The sequence below is a fragment of the Thalassophryne amazonica genome, chromosome 3 (assembly GCF_902500255.1).
Source record: "Thalassophryne amazonica chromosome 3, fThaAma1.1, whole genome shotgun sequence".
In the NCBI taxonomy this organism is placed as follows: Eukaryota; Metazoa; Chordata; class Actinopteri; order Batrachoidiformes; family Batrachoididae; genus Thalassophryne; species Thalassophryne amazonica.
This window is the reverse complement of record NC_047105.1, coordinates 25145358-25164575: the sequence shown is the minus strand read 5'-3', so window position 1 is coordinate 25164575 and position 19218 is coordinate 25145358. Positions and strand designations below refer to the sequence as shown.

At 42.0% G+C, this 19218-nt stretch overlaps 1 protein-coding gene across 3 annotated transcripts in view; it reads left to right on the top strand.

The window, feature by feature from the left end:
• The first annotated feature begins 7236 nt into the window (after window positions 1-7236).
• The window catches only part of angpt4 (angiopoietin 4), a 136136-nt gene continuing 124154 nt past the window's right edge, over window positions 7237-19218 (top strand). For all 3 annotated transcript variants that reach the window (XM_034165939.1, XM_034165938.1, XM_034165936.1), the window contains exon 1: window positions 7237-8325. In XM_034165939.1, coding sequence (XP_034021830.1) covers window positions 7921-8325 — 405 coding nt within the window. In that variant the 5' untranslated portion in view covers window positions 7237-7920. The remainder of the gene's footprint in view (window positions 8326-19218) is intronic.

Sequence of the window (19218 nt, the reverse complement as noted above, 5' to 3'; positions counted from 1 at the left end):
ACTGAAAGCAGCCAAAGATAACGATACGTCTTTGGGATGGTTATGAGTAATTTTTTCTCTAATAGTTAAAATTTTGTTAGCAAAGAAAGTCATGAAGTCATTACTAGTTAAAGTTAATGGAATACTCAGCTCAATAGAGCTCTGACTCTTTGTCAGCCTGGCTACAGTGCTGAAAAGAAACCTGGGGTTGTTCTTATTTTCTTCAATTAGTGATGAGTAGAAAGATGTCCTAGCTTTACGGAGGGCTTTTTTATAGAGCAACAGACTCTTTTTCCAGGCTAAATGAAGATCTTCTAAATTAGTGAGACGCCATTTCCTCTCCAACTTACGGGTTATCTGCTTTAAGCTACGAGTTTGTGAGTTATACCACGGAGTCAGACACTTCTGATTTAAAGCTCTCTTTTTCAGAGGAGCTACAGCATCCAAAGTTGTCTTCAATGAGGATGTAAAACTATTGACGAGATACTCTATCTCACTTACAGAGTTTAGGTAGCTACTCTGCACTGTGTTGGTATATGGCATTAGAGAACATAAAGAAGGAATCATATCCTTAAACCTAGTTACAGCACTTTCTGAAAGACTTCTAGTCTAATGAAACTTATTCCCCACTGCTGGGTAGTCCATCAGAGTAAATGTAAATGTTATTAAGAAATGATCAGACAGAAGGCAGTTTTCAGGGAATACTGTTAAGTCTTCTATTTCCATACCATAAGTCAGAACAAGATCTAAGATATGATTAAAGTGGTGGGTGGACTCATTTACATTTTGAGCAAAGCCAATTGAGTCTAATAATAGATTAAATGCAGTGTTGAGGCTGTCATTCTCAGCATCTGTGTGGATGTTAAAATCGCCCACTATAATTATCTTATCTGAGCTAAGCACTAAGTCAGACAAAAGGTCTGAAAATTCACAGAGAAACTCACAGTAACAACGAGGTGGACGATAGATAATAACAAATAAAACTGGTTTTTGGGACTTCCAATTTGGATGGACAAGACTAAGAGACAAGCTTTCAAATGAATTAAAGCTCTGTCTGGGTTTCTGATTAATTAATAAGCTGGAATGGAAGATTGCTGCTAATCCTCCGCCTCGGCCCGTGCTACGAGCATTCTGGCAGTTAGTGTGACTCGGGGGTGTTGACTCATTTAAACTAACATATTCATCCTGCTGTAACCAGGTTTCTGTAAGACAGAATAAATCAATATGTTGATCAATTATTATATCATTGACTAACAGGGACTTAGAAGAGAGAGACCTAATGTTTAATAGACCACATTTAACTGTTTTAGTCTGTGGTGCAGTTGAAGGTGCTATATTATTTTTTCTTTTTGAATTTTTATGCTTAAATAGATTTTTACTGGTTATTGGTGGTCTGGGAGCAGGCACCGTCTCTACGGGGATGGGGTAATGAGGGGATGGCAGGGGGAGAGAAGCTGCAGAGAGGTGTGTAAGACTACAACTCTGCTTCCTGGTCCCAACCCTGGATAGTCACGGTTTGGAGGATTTAAGAAAATTGGCCAGATTTCTAGAAATGAGAGCTGCTCCATCCAAAGTGGGATGGATGCCGTCTCTCCTAACAAGACCAGGTTTTCCCCAGAAGCTTTGCCAATTATCTATGAAGCCCACCTCATTTTTTGGACACCACTCAGACAGCCAGCAATTCAAGGAGAACATGCGGCTAAACATGTCACTCCCGGTCCGATTGGGGAGGGGCCCAGAGAAAACTACAGAGTCCGACATTGTTTTTGCAAAGTTACACACCGATTCAATGTTAATTTTAGTGACCTCCGATTGGCGTAACCGGGTGTCATTACTGCCGACGTGACTTACAATCTTACCAAATTTACGCTTAGCCTTAGCCAGCAGTTTCAAATTTCCTTCAATGTCGCCTGCTCTGGCCCCCGGAAGACAATTGACTATGGTTGCTGGTGTCGCTAACTTCACATTTCTCAAAACAGAGTCGCCAATAACCAGAGTTTGTTCCTCGGTGGGTGTGTCGCCGAGTGGGGAAAAACGGTTAGAAATGTGAACGGGTTGGCGGTGTACACGGGGCTTCTGTTTAGAACTACGCTTCCTCCTCACAGTCACCCAGTCGGCCTGCTTTCCCAGCTGCTCGGGATCTGCCAGAGGGGAACTAACGGCGGCTAAGCTACCTTGGTCCGCACCGACTACAGGGGCCTGGCTAGCTGTAGAATTTTCCACGGTGCGGAGCCGAGTCTCCAATTCGCCCAGCCTGGCCTCCAAAGCTACGAATAACCTACACTTATTACAAGTACCATTACTGCTAAAGGAGGCCGAGGAATAACTAAACATTTCACACCCAGAGCAGAAAAGTGCGGGAGAGACAGGTGAAGCCGCCATGCTAAACCGGCTAAGAGCTAGTAGCTGCGCTAAGCTAGCGGATTCCTAAAAACACGCAAAGTGAATAATGTGTAAATAATTTAGAGGTGATTCAGCAGAGGGAGTGCTTTAGTTAAGGCACGTTAAGATTACACTGGGGAAACAAATCGTTATCTAGATAACTAGATCAATCTAACTGCACAGATTAAACAGCTAACAGATACAGCAAAACACCGCTGTGCTCCGGAACAGGAAGTGATACAATACCGCAGTGAGAGCCAACCACCAGTAGAGGCAAATGTAAGTCCATTACGTTACAATTACATGTACTATTGAAGAACTTGCAGCAAGAAGATCAAGGGTTTAAAGGCCACTTATGCCCAACTCTCCATCTATACACGGAGATTTGAATCAAGAAGCGTGTTTATAAAATAACATTGGTCTGTCTGTCTGTCTGTCTGTCTATCTATGAAAATGATCATGCAAAATGTAAACGATGAATAATAAATTGGTGAGTTTGTTTGAGCTCATCAACAACAAATGATACAAGAAAAGCATTGACTAAACTGAATACATTTTTATTGCCATAGTTACAAAATGACGTAACAATAGCAACAAAATGCTACCACACTTTGCCAAATGTTGATAATTGTGTCATTCAAACAGTCCTCTGTGGAAACTGTCCAAAAAAGAAGAACCTTCTGTCCTCTGTCTGTTTCTTTCATGCTGAGTCTCTTTGTTGGCACAGTTCTTATTTTGTCGTTTTTACGTGATCTCCGTGATCCTTCAAGACTTTTCATTATTCGTCTCCTTAGGCAAGATTTTTATCTGGTGCCATCTATCAATCAATCAAATTTTATTTGTTAAGCGCCTTACAACAACCTAAGTTGACCAAAGCGCTGTACATATAAAAATTGCATTTAAAATATAGTTAAAAAGAGGAACACGGATTCATTTTATTCCCAAGTCTAAAAAGACTAAGTATCAAAAGCACATCTAAACAAATACGTTTTGAGTTTTGTTTTAAAAAGGGGCAGATCCGAGATGGCACGCAAGTCAAGGGGCAGCGAGTTCCAAAGTTTAGGACCTGCTACTGCGAAAGCACGATCACCCCACTGTTTGCTTCGAGACCTGGGCTGCTCCAACAAGTAGAGCTGTGCAGATCGTAGAAATCTGATGGGCTGGTGAAGAATCAGAATCTCACATAGATACGCAGGTGCGAAGCTGTGGATGGAGCAGAGAACAAACAGGAGAAGTTTGTATTGGATCCTGTATTGCACTGGCAGCCAGTGGAGAGAGCGCAGAACAGGTGTGATATGGTGATGTTTACGAGAATTTGTGAGGAGCCGGGCAGCAGCATTCTGTACCAGTTGTAATCTGTGTAAGGATGTTTGACTGAGTCCAATGTACAAAGCATTACAGTAGTCATGCGTGAGCTGATGAATGCGTGGATTGCTTTCTCCAGGTCACAACAACTGAGGAAGGGTTTCACTCTTGTGAGAATGCGGAGCTGAAAGAAGCTTGTCTTAACAGCAGAGTCAATTTGTTTATGGAGATTTAGGCCAGTGTCCAAGTAAACTCCCAAGTTTCTGATTACGGTGTTATGGTGAGGAAGTGAGTGACCGTTTGAGACAGTGGCAAGTGGGCTTGTGGTGCCAAATAGACAGAATTTCGTTTTGGATTCATTTAGACTCAGGAAATTCTGTATGAGCCAGTGCTTGATGTCATCCATACAGGTGTTGATGGTCTGAAATGCATCTGGAGAATCTGGTGAGACTGGTAGATAGATTTGAAGATCATCGGCGTACATATGAAAAGACACATTATGGCTAGAGATGATTGAACCCAGAGGCAGCATGTAAAAAGAAAACAGAACTGGGCCCAAAATGGAGCCTTGCGGGACACCAGAAGACAGTCGGGCGGTAGAAGAGGAGTTGCCATTGATGAAAACAGAGAAGTGCCTGTCCATTAAATAGGACTTGAACAACTGCAGCACGGGACCCTGAAAGCCCACCTGCTGGGCTAGACGTTCAGGAGGATGGAGTGGTCCACTGTATCGAATGCTGCAGTGAGATCAAGCATTACCAACATCATCTACATCACAGCTAATTAACCACAAATAATCAGAAATAGCGATGCTTGTGTCTTTGCTGTTTTCTTTATTTTTAGTTAATAATAAAAACACTCCAATGTGGTGGCATGGTGGATTAACGGTAAGCAATGTTGTCTGACAGCAAATAGTCTGTGTGGTTGCTGCCCGCCTGGTCCTTTCTGCGTGGAGTTTGCATGTTCTCCCCTTGCAAACACGGGGAGAACATGCAAAATGAATGAATGAACTTCAGCATATAATTTTTCATTAATTTATTTAGAATTTGTGTGGGGAATTTGATTTGGTTGTGTGCAGCAGTAGGCGGGGTTTAGACAGGTAAATGCAGGGTTTAGCATTGATTGACACCTAACGGTGGGGGGGGGGGGGGGGGGGCAGCACCCTGACTCGCCGGCCTATAACAGTCACGCTTGTGTGAGGAGTGAGAGAGTGGTTTGTGGTGGTGTCAGTATGAGGAGACTGCTAGGAATGCCAGGGACGCGAGGAACGCTGCTGCTCTGGTTTTGCTGGAAAAGAATGACTTTGAGAGTTAGGTGTGACCCACATTACGTAGGTGAGGAACAGGTCACTTCCACATCAGTCACTGCATGAGGAGAGAGATCTGAGCTTACAGGAGGGCTAGGTCTGGCAGTGGGTCCACAAACATTAAAGACCTGCAGAGTGCCGTAACACATTCATTCATGTTTTGCTGCCCATCTGGGTCATGGTGGCAGTAGACCAAGCAGCTCGCCCTGCACTTCCTTATCCTCGCTAAGTTTTCTATTTCTTCCTGAAGAAATCCTGAGGCTCTCCCAAGCCTGCTGGGAGATATAATCCATCCAGTGTGTTCGGGGTGTTCCTTGGGGTCTCCTTCCAGTTGAATGTGCCTGGAAGACATCTGTATGGAGACACCAGGGGGCATCCTCACCACATGCCCAAACCAGCTCAGCTGGCTCCTTTCAAAGAAGCAGAAACTCCACTCTGAGTCCCTCCTGGATAGTCAAGCTTCTCTGTCCATGAGTGTAAACCCAGATGCTGACAGAGAAATGAAATGAATGAATGAATGTGTTGCAGCACTATGATAGTCTATGATGTTTGTGGACTCACCGTCAGTTCCAGTTTCTCACGCTCACCACAGTAGATCCAGTAGGATTTTCATTGGGATTTGGCACAGGATTTATGCCAGATGCCTTTTTCCTGATGCAACTCCAGTTTGACATGAAGAAACACACAGACCCTGATCAGGTCTTCCCAAGCGATGTCCCAGCTAAGTACTCATCAGGACCTACTCTGCTTTACCTCTGAGATCTGACAGGATCAGGAAGCAACAACAACAACAACAAAAAAATTAAAAACTAATTTCTCTGCATTTCTGTTCAATTATGTGCAGTTTTTATTTTGCAGGTAGCGCAGTGGGATAGGAGTCAGGCTCGTAATGTAGACCTGGGTTCAATTCCTGGTTATGCTGTCTGTGTCCTTGGACAAAACACTCGATCTGCTGTTGGACTGGGACATGTACCCATCTGTTAGTGGGTACCAGCCTTGACTTGGGAAGTAAACTGCCATGCACTGGTGTCCCTTCTAAAGGAGTCATAGACACATCCGCTTGACATTACAGTGCCTGCAGATAAGCACAGGGACCAGTGAGCCTCAGGGCAAACCACGCGAGCATGGGGAGAACATGCAAACTCCACACAGAACAGACCAGCGGGACACAATCACGGAACCTTCCTGCTGTGAAGCAACAGTGCTAACCAAGTAACACCTTTAAAAATTTTAATTTGTGAAAGGACAATCTGTTAAATACAATCTAAGAGTGAGCTGAGTACAGCAATGAGATTTAAATTAAACGTCTGTAAAGTTCCGTACTTTAAATGTAAGGTATTTAATTGTATAACATACATACATTTGGTTTCATGTGTCGGTACGTTTCTCATGCTATAAGAGAAAAAGAAATGCGTGAATATAACTTTAAGCTGGAACCCGTGTCCGTGCACCAGATTGTCCTGTTCCCATGAGAACGACTTCCAGCTGGAGCAGAAGCCACTCGCTGTATAACCCCTCTGAGAACCAATCGGCTAACATTAAGGGAACGCCAAAATTAAGATGTATGCACAGCAGTAACAGTAGACTGGGGTCGGGGCGAGCTGAAAAATAAGATTGTGTTACGTCAAAATAAATAAGCAGTTGGTGGTAAGAAGAGGAATCCGTTTTTTTTTTATCTTTGTCTAATTTATAGTCAAGTGAGGAAGTGCTCAGAAAAACTTTTCTATTATAGTTCTGACATAGTTTTCTAATTGGGTCTCATCTTTTTTCTTTATTATTTTTTTTAATGAACTATTATATCAATTAACTTCTATCAGAGATTTTATCATTATGAAAATAAACTCATTAAGTGATGCAGAGATTGTTTCATGAGCTTGAGAGAGAGAGAGGTGTAAAAAAAACACCGGATTGGTTTTCTCCTGCATGTTGAAGTCCTCGGCTCACTGATCTCCCATGATGCCCCCAGCATGTCCGTGTTTAGTGGACAGAGTCAAAAGTTCCAGCATCTCATTACTGACTCAGAACAAATGACCATACAAGGCTTCAGCGTTTACTTTGATCTGCGCAGCATTTTCTCTCTGCATGTCCTCCGTCCCTCAACAACTTTCTCCATTCCTCTTTTCACTCCTGTCCCTTCATCCATTCCTCCCTCCTTTCGCTTTCTCTCAGCCCACAAATAGACGGGGTGCTCCAGTAGACCTCCCTCAGATCTCCTCTCCCTCCACTCTTTTTACTCTCCTCCTCCTCCTCTTTCTCTTCCCTCCCTTGGTCATTAGTTGTTTTCTCAGCCAGTCTCACATAAGAAAGAGGGAAGAAGTGTTTCTCTTCAGCCTCTTTTGAAATTGGAGCCACCAGAAAACGATGGGACAAAAAACAAAAACAAAAACCCTGATAAATTCTTCTTTCATTTTTGAACATTTGATGATGGAGATCTTCATTCCACTTCTTGCCTTCTAATGCTGTCAGTGCACCTTTACCTCCGGGCCAACTTCTCCTGGTAGGTCTGCTACATCAGACACTGGAGGCAGTTTGAAGAGAAATATGCTTTTAAAAATTACTCTGCAAGTCAAAATTGGCAGTATACTTAGATCCAACTTTAAAGGGTAAGTGAAGGAGACGGAAAAAGAGAGTGGAGATTATGAGTCCTTCGCAGATGAGGAGCAGAGGGGGAACTGTTTCAGTGTGAAAGTACCACACAACAGGTGCTGCTTTCTGAGCCTGGATTCAAGATAAACCTGATCGTGACGTCTTTGACGTCACCAGAGGAACATTGATTCGGTGTAGACTCTCAAGATTTCTGGACTGCCAGGATGGCTAAGAGGCTCATGTGTGCCTTGTGAGACATCCTTTGTGCTGATGTTTTGCTAAAGTGAATTGGGGTCAAAGTGTGAACGTCGTCTCTTGACCCTCTCTGAACTGAGAGAAAACTCTTTGGCTGAGATAAAAGGATGGTCATGAATGGTTTATTTCTCAGCCGGGGGCTGGCGGTGCTACTGCTGCTTGGTGCTTTCTCGGACATCATCAGCGAAGCCGGTGTTGGCAGCGCAGAGCGAGGAGCAGCTGGAAGAAGCCAGAGAAGAGGAGGAGGAGGTAGCAGCAGTGGCGGAGGTGCAGACAAAAGAAAAAATGTCCACCGCGTCCAACATGGCCAGTGCAGCTATACCTTCATCCTTCCAGAGATGGACGGATGCCGAAGTGGAGGACTCTCATCACAGGTAGAACATTATGGCGCTCCTCGGAGTGAGGCGATCGTTGTGCAGAGGGACTCACCACCTGTGGACAGGGAGTGGTCAGCTCACAAACTGCAACAGCTGGAGAGCACAATGGAGAACAACACACAGTGGCTACAGAAGGTAAGAGATGAAGTGACTCATCCTCTTTCTTGTCTGATTTTGGAGGTCTAATTGATGAATATGAAAGTAGAGAATCATATCAGCAGTTCAAGGTAGAGGTGGGCGATACCGGGAATTTTGGTATTGAGCCGATACCAAGTAAATACAGGCCCAGTATCGCCGATATCGATACCGATACCGAAAAATATCACTCAACACAAAATCTCCTGAGGTAGAGGGCTGACAAACCACAACACAAGGGTGCGCTGTTCCGTGTTATGTGACACAGTGCAGCACTGCTCAGAGAGTAGACTTTGATGAATCTGCGTGCGCAGCAGTCAGTGCGTGCAGGAGAGAAAAAAGCTTGAGTATCGATCTTTTTACACGAGGATCGTTCAATATCAATACCAGCACTGGCATCAATATTATCGATATTAGGATCGATCCGCCCACCTCTAGTTGAAGGAAGAAGAAATCTACTAACCTTTGCAGTTCCAGCAGACAAAGGAGAAATTAAGTGAAATCTCGGTTTTATAACTTCATGGAGAACCTTGTTTTAGCCAAAACGATGAGCAGCTGTTTATATGTTGGAGCTTTTGGTTCTTCTTGTGAATTGTTTCCCTACAGCAGCTTCAGTACAGTCGCACATTTTGTAGCACCCTTTGTAGTAACTCATTAATTCAGTTTGGTCTCAACCCCAAAGCAACGATCATAATGTTTGGGGTTTTTTTTATCAGTGTGCTTGATGTGTAAGGTTATTTTTGGCTTTGCTATGGGTTTTGTGGCTTAAACAATTGTTCCTCTTATAAATGTGATTAAAGCCTGCCCTATAACTTTTACCATTACCTAGCTAGCTTTACTGTACGGTCACATTAGCTATAAATGATTGTTATTTCATGGGCGTTCCTGAGGTGTTCCTGGGGCTGACATCTTTTCAGAGGCGTTATCTGGTTACAAAAACAGTGTTTATAGATTTAGAAGTGTTTATTTCTCACTATGTTTTACAAAATATATGAGAGACAGATTTACACAGAAATACAGCAGTTCTGGAGGGCTGTTTGGAGGCATCTTGGATTACTTTGTTCGAGCGAATATGGCAGTCACCATGTTGCATTGCTCAGCATTTGCATAAAACAGACTTCTGGTCTTCTGGTTGTCTCTTGCCACTGCAAAATGTCTTCTCTGACTGAAAATGAATGGCAAATCATTGCTTGCTTTCGCTTGTTGTCATCGCTTGCAGCTAATGTGACCATACAGTACCTAGCGAGCACAGATCAGTGACTGGTTAGCATGAAGCTAACATGGATTACATGCTAGCTATCTTTTTGTGCTTATTTGTTAGCAGATGGCATAACTGTGCTAATATGTGTTCTGCAGGTAACTGGTTTTATTGAACAATTAAACCTTGTACTTATGATGTTAGATATTGTGTACCTTGTAAATACTAAATTAAAAGGCCACATAATGATGAAAAATTCTTTCAGATCTGATGAACCTTGATCCGTCAGATAAGTCCAAAGGCAGCTTTGTTTTGCTTATATGATGTCCCAGACATGGCTGCCACCTGCTGTGTGGTTAGTGGATGCTGGATTGATGGTGGATTAGGAGCAGATGTGGTTGTCAATGACTGCACAGAAATATAGTATGTCAGACAATTAAGTGAATATTTTTCTGATGGTTTCACACCAGTTCCCATTTAAAGCTACAACATGGTCATATCACCACACAACCCTGCAAAAAGGATTTAACATGGATACAGATGCAAAAAAAAAAAAAAAAAAAAAAAATGTGTGGCAGAAATGGTAGAGAGTTATATGGAGTGACTGTGTGAGAGAGTTTGTCCCTAGAAATTGTACTCACACATACTCACACTCATCTTCACCTGCTTATCCAAGATCAGGTCACAGGGGGCTGGAGCCTATGCCAGCAGTCATAGGGCATGAGGCAGAGTACACCCTGGACAGGATGCCAGTCTGTCACACAGAAATGTACTAAATCAGAGAAATTAGTTTGTATTTATTATTTTGTTTAAGTGCACTTACATTCTAAACTCAAGTGACACAATCCAGAGTAAAGGATTTTGTATGAATCTACTTGAAGCAGACACTTCTTCCTTCTCTCACCATCTCTCTGAAAAGGTGTGTGGTTTTCAAGTTACATGTAGCTTGAAGTGAGCTTGTTTGTCAGTTTCTTTCATTGCCAAACCCTGGGTCTGGTGGCCACCGAGGCCGCCGCCACATTAACAAGCTTTCAACAACTCCCATTAATCACGAAGTCACAAACCAAATTTACATTCCAAATTCTGTTGACTGTGGTGCCAAACCTCTGACAGATAACACAACAAACTTGTCCCTTTAATTTAAATGACGTACATGATTGTAGCTATAATCTGCTGTAGAAAAATATAAATAAAAATGTATTTGACTTTTTAACAGACTTCCATCTCTTGCTTGGTGGCATGTTGGAGATTGAGGTTTCAGTTTATGAGTCTTGATGAGTGGCAGCTGGTTTTAATCTGCAGAGGAGCTTTGAGTGCCTTCCGTTTTGCTGTGCTAACAAGCTATAATTTTTCCATCTGTAGATAGAGTCGAGCGCTGACTGTACGTAGCACAGCGATTGTGTTATTGCAGTTCTTTGGTCATCCTGGATAAGACCTGCAGCATGGACATGTTGGCATGTGAAACTGACAGATTCCATCAGAGTACTTTTGGCTACTTTTTTTTTTTTTGCAAAGTAAAATTGATTTATTTATTTTTATTTATTTATAGTAAAATGTTGAGGTCATTTGTTTGTCTTTATAACAAGCCTTGAGAAATCCAGATCAAAGTCCTCTGAACTCAAGAAAGATCTGATCCATTGGGGGTTTTGACGCCTCAAACTGGAGCATTATTTATATTGGCTGTCAGTGATGTAGCATTTACAGCAGGTAGAATTAGTATTGAACAAGCATTTTTCTAATTTTCTATATTTCTAAAGGTGCTATTGCCATGAAATAATCCCCAGTCCCATCTGGTTTTCAATCCATCTAAAACAGCACGTTACCGCACTTCTGATTGAGCTCCATTGACTAGCTTTTACTGCCCAGATCAAATTCATGTCACTAATGCTTGCCTACAAAGTCACTACTGGGTCTGCACCCATCGAGGTCAATGCTCTTATAATGCTCCTCCAAGGAGCGTTGCCTGGCACTGCCAAACTTACACACAAGGCAAACCATACTATTCTTATTTGTGGTCCCCTAATGCTGGAACAAGCTGTCAAATGCTCTCAGAGCAGAAGACGCTCTTGAAAACCCAACTCTTCTGAGAGGACCTCGGCTCAGAACATTCAATTCAATTCAAGGTATTCATTTTATATAGCACCAAATCACAACAAAGTCACCTCAAGGCGCTTCACACGAAACAATTCAAAGAACAAAATAAAATGAATTAAAAGATTAAGAAAGCACAGTAAAAGAGCAAAAAATTAAAAAGCATAGTAACATAATACGCCAGTATGCTAGCCATACAACAGGGAAAATAAATGCGTCTTAAGTCTGGATTTGAACGTCTCCACAGAATCTGACTGTTTTATTGACAAAGGGAGATCATTCCATAGAACAGGGGCACGATAAGAGAAAGCTCTATGACCTGCAGACTTTTATTCACCCTCGGAACACAAAGTAGTCCTGCATCCTGCAAACGCAAAGCCCAGGTCGGTACGTAGGGTTTAATTAGATCAGCTAGAAAGAGAGGTGCCACTCCGTGAACAATTTTATAGGCTAGTAGCAGAACCTTAAAATCCAATCTCACAGGGACAGGAAGCCAGTGAAGAGATGCCAAAATGGGTGTAATGTGGTCAAGCTTTCTGCTTCATGTCAAAAATCTGGAAGCAGCATTTTGAATCAATCAGAGACCCCTAATGCTGGATTGCAGTAAACCAGAAAATAAAACATTCCAGTAGCCCAATCTAGAAGAGAAAATGTATGAATCAGGAGCTCAGCATCAACCATAGATAGGATGGGACGAATCTTCGCAATATTTCACGGATGGAAGTCTGGGGTCCCCTGCTGGAGACCCGAACCCAGAAAAGCAGTTGAAGATGAGTGAGTGACTAGTGTGAGGTTTAGAGGTAGTGTTATTGTACAAAATACAGTGAGAACGAATGGACAGGTATGACATCAACCAGGCAAGGGTTGGGTCCAGTAATCCCAAAATGATTCTGCGCCCTATCAAGTAAAATATGATGATCCACGGTATCAAACACAGCACTGTCTAACAGCACCAGAACCGTAGTGGTATCCAAGTCCGTTGCAAGCAGAAGGTCATTCACCACTTCAGTGATAGCTATCTCTGTGGAGTGATATTTTCTAAAGGCAGACTGCAGAGTGGCCCAAAAAGATTCTCAGTAAGGTTGTCCACAAGCTGCCGTGAAACCACTTTTTCCAGAATTTTAGAGCAAAATCATAGATTTGATATCGGCCTATAATTTTTCAATACACTAGGGTCAAGATTAGATTTCTTAAGTAATGGTTTAATCACTGCAGATTTAAAACATATAGGAACAGATCCAGAAGTTAATGAGAGATTAATAATTTCCAGCACAGTCGGCCACAGGTCCTTAAACAGTTTTGTTGGTATAAGATCAATTAAGCAGGTTGTGCTTTTTGTAGACGTTATGAGTTTCGTCAGCATGCTGAGTGAGATACTATCAAATTCTGTAAATCTAGGTAACACCTCAGTGGTAGCACCCACTTCAATAACAGGGTGTAGTGGCTGGGTTAAGGCATGCTGGGATATGTTTAACCTAATGTCTTCTATTTTCTTCTCGAAGTCCTCCAAGAAGTCCTGTGCTGAAAAGGGAGAACGACTTACAGGTGGTTGTCCATGAATAAGTGTTGCCACCGTGTCAAACAAGAACTTTAAGTTATGCTTATTTTGTTGCTCAAATCAGAGTAATGGGTCCACTTTGTAGCCAGTAGTGCATGCTTATAATCTAAAATAGCATCACGCCACACAAGGTGGAATACTTCTAATTTGAAGCTACGCCATTTCCGTTCTAAACCTCTAGCCTTCTGCCTGAGGTCATAGAAGTAACCATTGAACCAAGGCGACTGTGCTTTAGGAAGGCGTAATCTTGTCAAGTGTAGTTGTGAGCGCTGAGTTTAAACTATCCACAAGACTGTCTACTGATTGAGCATTCTCCAAACGTGAAGCCAAAATACCAGGCAGTCTAGCTTCAAATTCAGTCATAGTTGAGGAATTAATGCATCACCACAGTAATAAACAAGGTAGTTGTTCCACTAAACACGGCAGTGAAACTGTAAACCTAATAGGTCAGTGGTCAGAGACCACCAGTGCAAGAGGCATGATGTCAATATTTGTGACAGCAATACCACGTGTGAGAACAAAATCCAGGGTATTCCCACTAATGTGTGTCGAGTCCTGAATGCATTGCTGGAATCCTAATGCATCCACAATTTCCATAAGTGATTTGCAGAGGGGATCAGAAGGCTTATTTATATGAATGTTAAAGTCACCAATAATCAGAATGTTATCTGCACTAGTTGACAAGTTAGAAATGAATACACCAAATTCATCTAAGAATTTAGAGTATGGACCAGAGGGGCTATATACAGTGACAAAATGACACGGCTGATTTCTATTCTTCTGACCTTGGCAACATGTAGCATCATGGGCGGAGCGGAGAATCAGATGCTCAAGTGAATTATATTTGTGACCCCCAACAGCTGATAAGGTAAACCTAGATTTAGAAATAAGAGCAATACCCCTGCCTTGCTTCACATCACGAGGGACGTGACTAAATATGTATGCCGGTGGGCAGGCCTCATTTAAGGGAGAGACAACTGTAGGTTTAAGCCAGGTTTCATATAACCCAATCATATCTAAATGATGATCCATAATTAGATCATTAATCAACAATGATTTTGAGGACAGTAATCTTATGTTAATGAGACCCAGGCCTGGTTTGCAATCTCCGATGACCCACGGGCCGGGATGGAGGCACCGATGCGGGCCTGGCCGGCGGACTCCGAACGTGGCCGAGGGCTGCAGCAAGCGGTACGGCCGTCTACACAAACACTGACTGTCTGCTCTGGTGCTCGCTGACTCGCTCACTGCTGTTCACTTTAGCTGTGTGCTAACTTGGCTAAAGTGGCATTTCTATGTTCTTCAGGTCAATTCTGGCATCTCTAACCAACCCCAACGTGTCTAACTCGCACTTCATTCCTATCAGTTCATGCCTTCACAAATCTCACTGTCTGACATCTACGTAAATTTTTGGACATTCACTCATTGGTTTCTATTCGTGTAAAGGTGGTATTTATTATTATGCTGAAGTCCAGCTTCCAACTGCAGCTTGATTGTGATTCCTTTCTTTAAGCTGCTTTGGATAAAAGTGTCATCAAAATGAATAAAATGTAATATTTCATTTTCGAGCTGACATACATGGACTTAGATACATTTCAGTGTAAATCGAGTAAGACAAATAAAACAACAGAGGAATTAAAAATAAACAGATTTTAAATCTAGAGTGGCCTGTCACTGCATCAGTTAGTAGTGAATTTAATGTGACATTCATGTGTGTGTGTATACACACACATGTGTGTTTGCCACCCACATTGTTTAACCTCAGAGAAGCTGTGGGTCAAGTCCATAGCTGAAACCTCCATCGTCCTGACAGGAGAGAGGGATCTGACCTTTCAGCTTCATTTTTCAACTGATGTCAGTCATCAATATTCAGTCATTCTCCAACTCGTAAAAATCGACCCAAAGTGTATCGCAATGCCCTCCGACTCCAACAACCGTAGTCCTGATGCATCACTGGAGCGTTTTAATAATGTTTGGCACAGGACAGACAGAGTCACTTTCAGGTCAAGTCTCAATTTAAGTTCAAATTCATAAAAGGTAAGCTGATTTAAGACATGATGAGACTGACTAGACACCTGCAGCTTCTAGCAAGAGGATTCCGACACTGGTCTACAAACAACAAAATTCCTTTGCTTTGGCTTCATAACAAACATGGTAAGGTTCCAGGTTGTAAGGCCAAAGTGCTTAATAGCTCCTACACACTAAAAAAGACTCACCAGAAGTTGCTATTGGCTTTCTGAAATGTCGTTAAAAGTTGCAAGATTATGTGATGATGTAATTACATCTAATTTGCATATCAATCAATCAATCAATCAATTTTTTTATATAGCGCCAAATCACAACAAACAGTTGCCCCAAGGCGCTTTATATTGTAAGGCAAGGCCATACAATAATTATGTAAAACCCCAACGGTCAAAACGACCCCCTGTGAGCAAGCACTTGGCTACAGTGGGAAGGAAAAACTCCCTTTTAACAGGAAGAAACCTCCAGCAGAACCAGGCTCAGGGAGGGGCAGTCTTCTGCTGGGACTGGTTGGGGCTGAGGGAGAGAACCAGGAAAAAGACATGCTGTGGAGGGGAGCAGAGATCGATCACTAATGATTAAATGCAGAGTGGTGCATACAGAGCAAAAAGAGAAAGAAACAGTGCATCATGGGAACCCCCCAGCAGTCTACGTCTATAGCAGCATAACTAAGGGATGGTTCAGGGTCACCTGATCCAGCCCTAACTATAAGCTTTAGCAAAAAGGAAAGTTTTAAGCCTAATCTTAAAAGTAGAGAGGGTGTCTGTCTCCCTGATCTGAATTGGGAGCTGGTTCCACAGGAGAGGAGCCTGAAAGCTGAAGGCTCTGCCTCCCATTCTACTCTTACAAACCCTAGGAACTACAAGTAAGCCTGCAGTCTGAGAGCGAAGCGCTCTATTGGGGTGATATGGTACTACAAGGTCCCTAAGATAAGATGGGACCTGATTATTCAAAACCTTATAAGTAAGAAGAAGAATTTTAAATTCTATTCTAGAATTAACAGGAAGCCAATGAAGAGAGGCCAATATGGGTGAGATATGCTCTCTCCTTCTAGTCCCCGTCAGTACTCTAGCTGCAGCATTTTGAATTAACTGAAGGCTTTTAGGGAACTTTTAGGACAACCTGATAATAATGAATTACAATAGTCCAGCCTAGAGGAAATAAATGCATGAATTAGTTTTTCAGCATCACTCTGAGACAAGACCTTTCTGATTTTAGAGATATTGCGTAAATGCAAAAAAGCAGTCCTACATATTTGTTTAATATGCGCTTTGAATGACATATCCTGATCAAAAATGACTCCAAGATTTCTCACAGTATTACTAGAGGTCAGGGTAATGCCATCCAGAGTAAGGATCTGGTTAGACACCATGTTTCTAAGATTTGTGGGGCCAAGTACAATAACTTCAGTTTTATCTGAGTTTAAAAGCAGGAAATTAGAGGTCATCCACGTCTTTATGTCTGTAAGACAATCCTGCAGTTTAGCTAATTGGTGTGTGTCCTCTGGCTTCATGGATAGATAAAGCTGGGTATCATCTGCGTAACAATGAAAATTTAAGCAATACCGTCTAATAATACTGCCTAAGGGAAGCATGTATAAAGTGAATAAAATTGGTCCTAGCACAGAACCTTGTGGAACTCCATAATTAACTTTAGTCTGTGAAGAAGATTCCCCATTTACATGAACAAATTGTAATCTATTAGACAAATATGATTCAAACCACTGCAGCGCAGTGCCTTTAATACCTATGGCATGCTCTAATCTCTGTAATAAAATTTTATGGTCAACAGTATCAAAAGCAGCACTGAGGTCTAACAGAACAAGCACAGAGATGAGTCCACTGTCCGAGGCCATAAGAAGATCATTTGTAACCTTCACTAATGCTGTTTCTGTACTATGATGAATTCTAAAACCTGACTGAAACTCTTCAAATAGACCATTCCTCTGCAGATGATCAGTTAGCTGTTTTACAACTACCCTTTCAAGAATTTTTGAGAGAAAAGGAAGGTTGGAGATTGGCCTATAATTAGCTAAGATAGCTGGGTCAAGTGATGGCTTTTTAAGTAATGGTTTAATTACTGCCACCTTAAAAGCCTGTGGTACATAGCCAACTAACAAAGATAGATTGATCATATTTAAGATCGAAGCATTAAATAATGGTAGGGCTTCCTTGAGCAGCCTGGTAGGAATGGGGTCTAATAAACATGTTGATGGTTTGGATGAAGTAACTAATGAAAATAACTCAGACAGAACAATCGGAGAGAAAGAGTCTAACCAAATACCGGCATCACTGAAAGCAGCCAAAGATAACGATACGTCTTTGGGATGGTTATGAGTAATTTTTTCTCTAATAGTTAAAATTTTGTTAGCAAAGAAAGTCATGAAGTCATTACTAGTTAAAGTTAATGGAATACTCAGCTCAATAGAGCTCTGACTCTTTGTCAGCCTGGCTACAGTGCTGAAAAGAAACCTGGGGTTGTTCTTATTTTCTTCAATTAGTGATGAGTAGAAAGATGTCCTAGCTTTACGGAGGGCTTTTTTATAGAACAACGGACTCTTTTTCCAGGCTAAGTGAAGATCTTCTAAATTAGTGAGTGCATATGGTGGGAATCTGAGCTGCATCCTGTTATCTTGAAGGCTGGATTATTTTGCATTCTTGATGATTATTTTGTTTTTGGTGTAGTGTTGGGGCAGACGGGTGGGCACTATAGCGACGTAATTTTGTAGTTTTTTTTGCATTCAATTTCACACTCTCTATCGCTTGTTTGCACATAAACCCACTTCACACTACTCTTACAACAACAAATTGACTGGTTTGTGTAGAGTAAAAGCCGGCAGATTTGTTGCTAGCACTAGATAGGATTTTTAGTTACGTAGGGATGTCATAAAGTCACTATCTCTAGCAAGAAAATCGCTAAATTGGCAACACTGGCCACCTGTGGTGAGCGGTACTCCCTAAGATATTCAAAATGCTGTTTATTGAACCTTTTTAATACTCCAAGCTCTGGTATTTGTTTTGACTTTTCATTTTACAATGTGTTTTCTGTTTTTCTTGAATTCACAAAAGGAGTTGGAATTTTAAGGTTATCTTTCCGGAACACAGATGTGTTGTCTCTAGGTTGTGAAAATCTAGTTGTAGAACCCCCGAATGGAGACTCAACACGTTCACTTGCTCAATCTATGCTTCGTATTTGTGTTTCTCATGTAGCCACTGATGGCAAATGTTCGGTCTCAGTGCTCAGGAAGTAACAAATCAAATGATGAAGCCGCAGTCTTTGGCTTTTGTCAGGTTCACCCCACAGCAAAGATAATAACCATCGCATTTTTTAAGTTTTACTTTGTTCTGCAGTGACAGTTTGTTGGCGGACAGCTGTGACATATCAGATCACATCCACGTTTTTCAGCTGCAGAGATGATATATAGATCAAAGATAAAGTAACAACATAGTCGCTGTATTACTGAATGAGAAACTGAGTCTTCAGATGTAAAGCTGGATGACGTTGGAAAAACCAACACCAGCTGAACTCGACCACACATAAGCAAAGGTATTTAATGCAGATGGTAACCCTACTCCTTCCCCCAACCCTAACCATAACCACCACCACCCCACTTCATTTTTAATTTCATGCAGCCATCACGGAATGAGTGAGAATGAATTGTGCTGCCGTGACGAAAATGAGGCGCTTTTTGTCGCAATATCATGAACCAATAGATTAATGTATATTTCGTGCTCCTGAATCACAACATGCCGTGAGACTGGGTTGACCATTACCATCACCATCACCATGAATTTAATCTCAATTTAGCCTTTGCCTTCATCCTAACCTTCATCTACTCCTGACGTCAAGCCAGTGTCACGTGGGACGGCCCAACAGGACAAGATCGGATCTGTCCAGATTAGGACGAGTCAGGATGTGTGTGGCTGTGTCACGTCCTTTTTACGGTTAGAGGTCGTGATAAAGTGTGTTAATGTGGGACTTCACATGAGTTGATGAAGCACTTTTTAAATGAGGGAAACAGCAG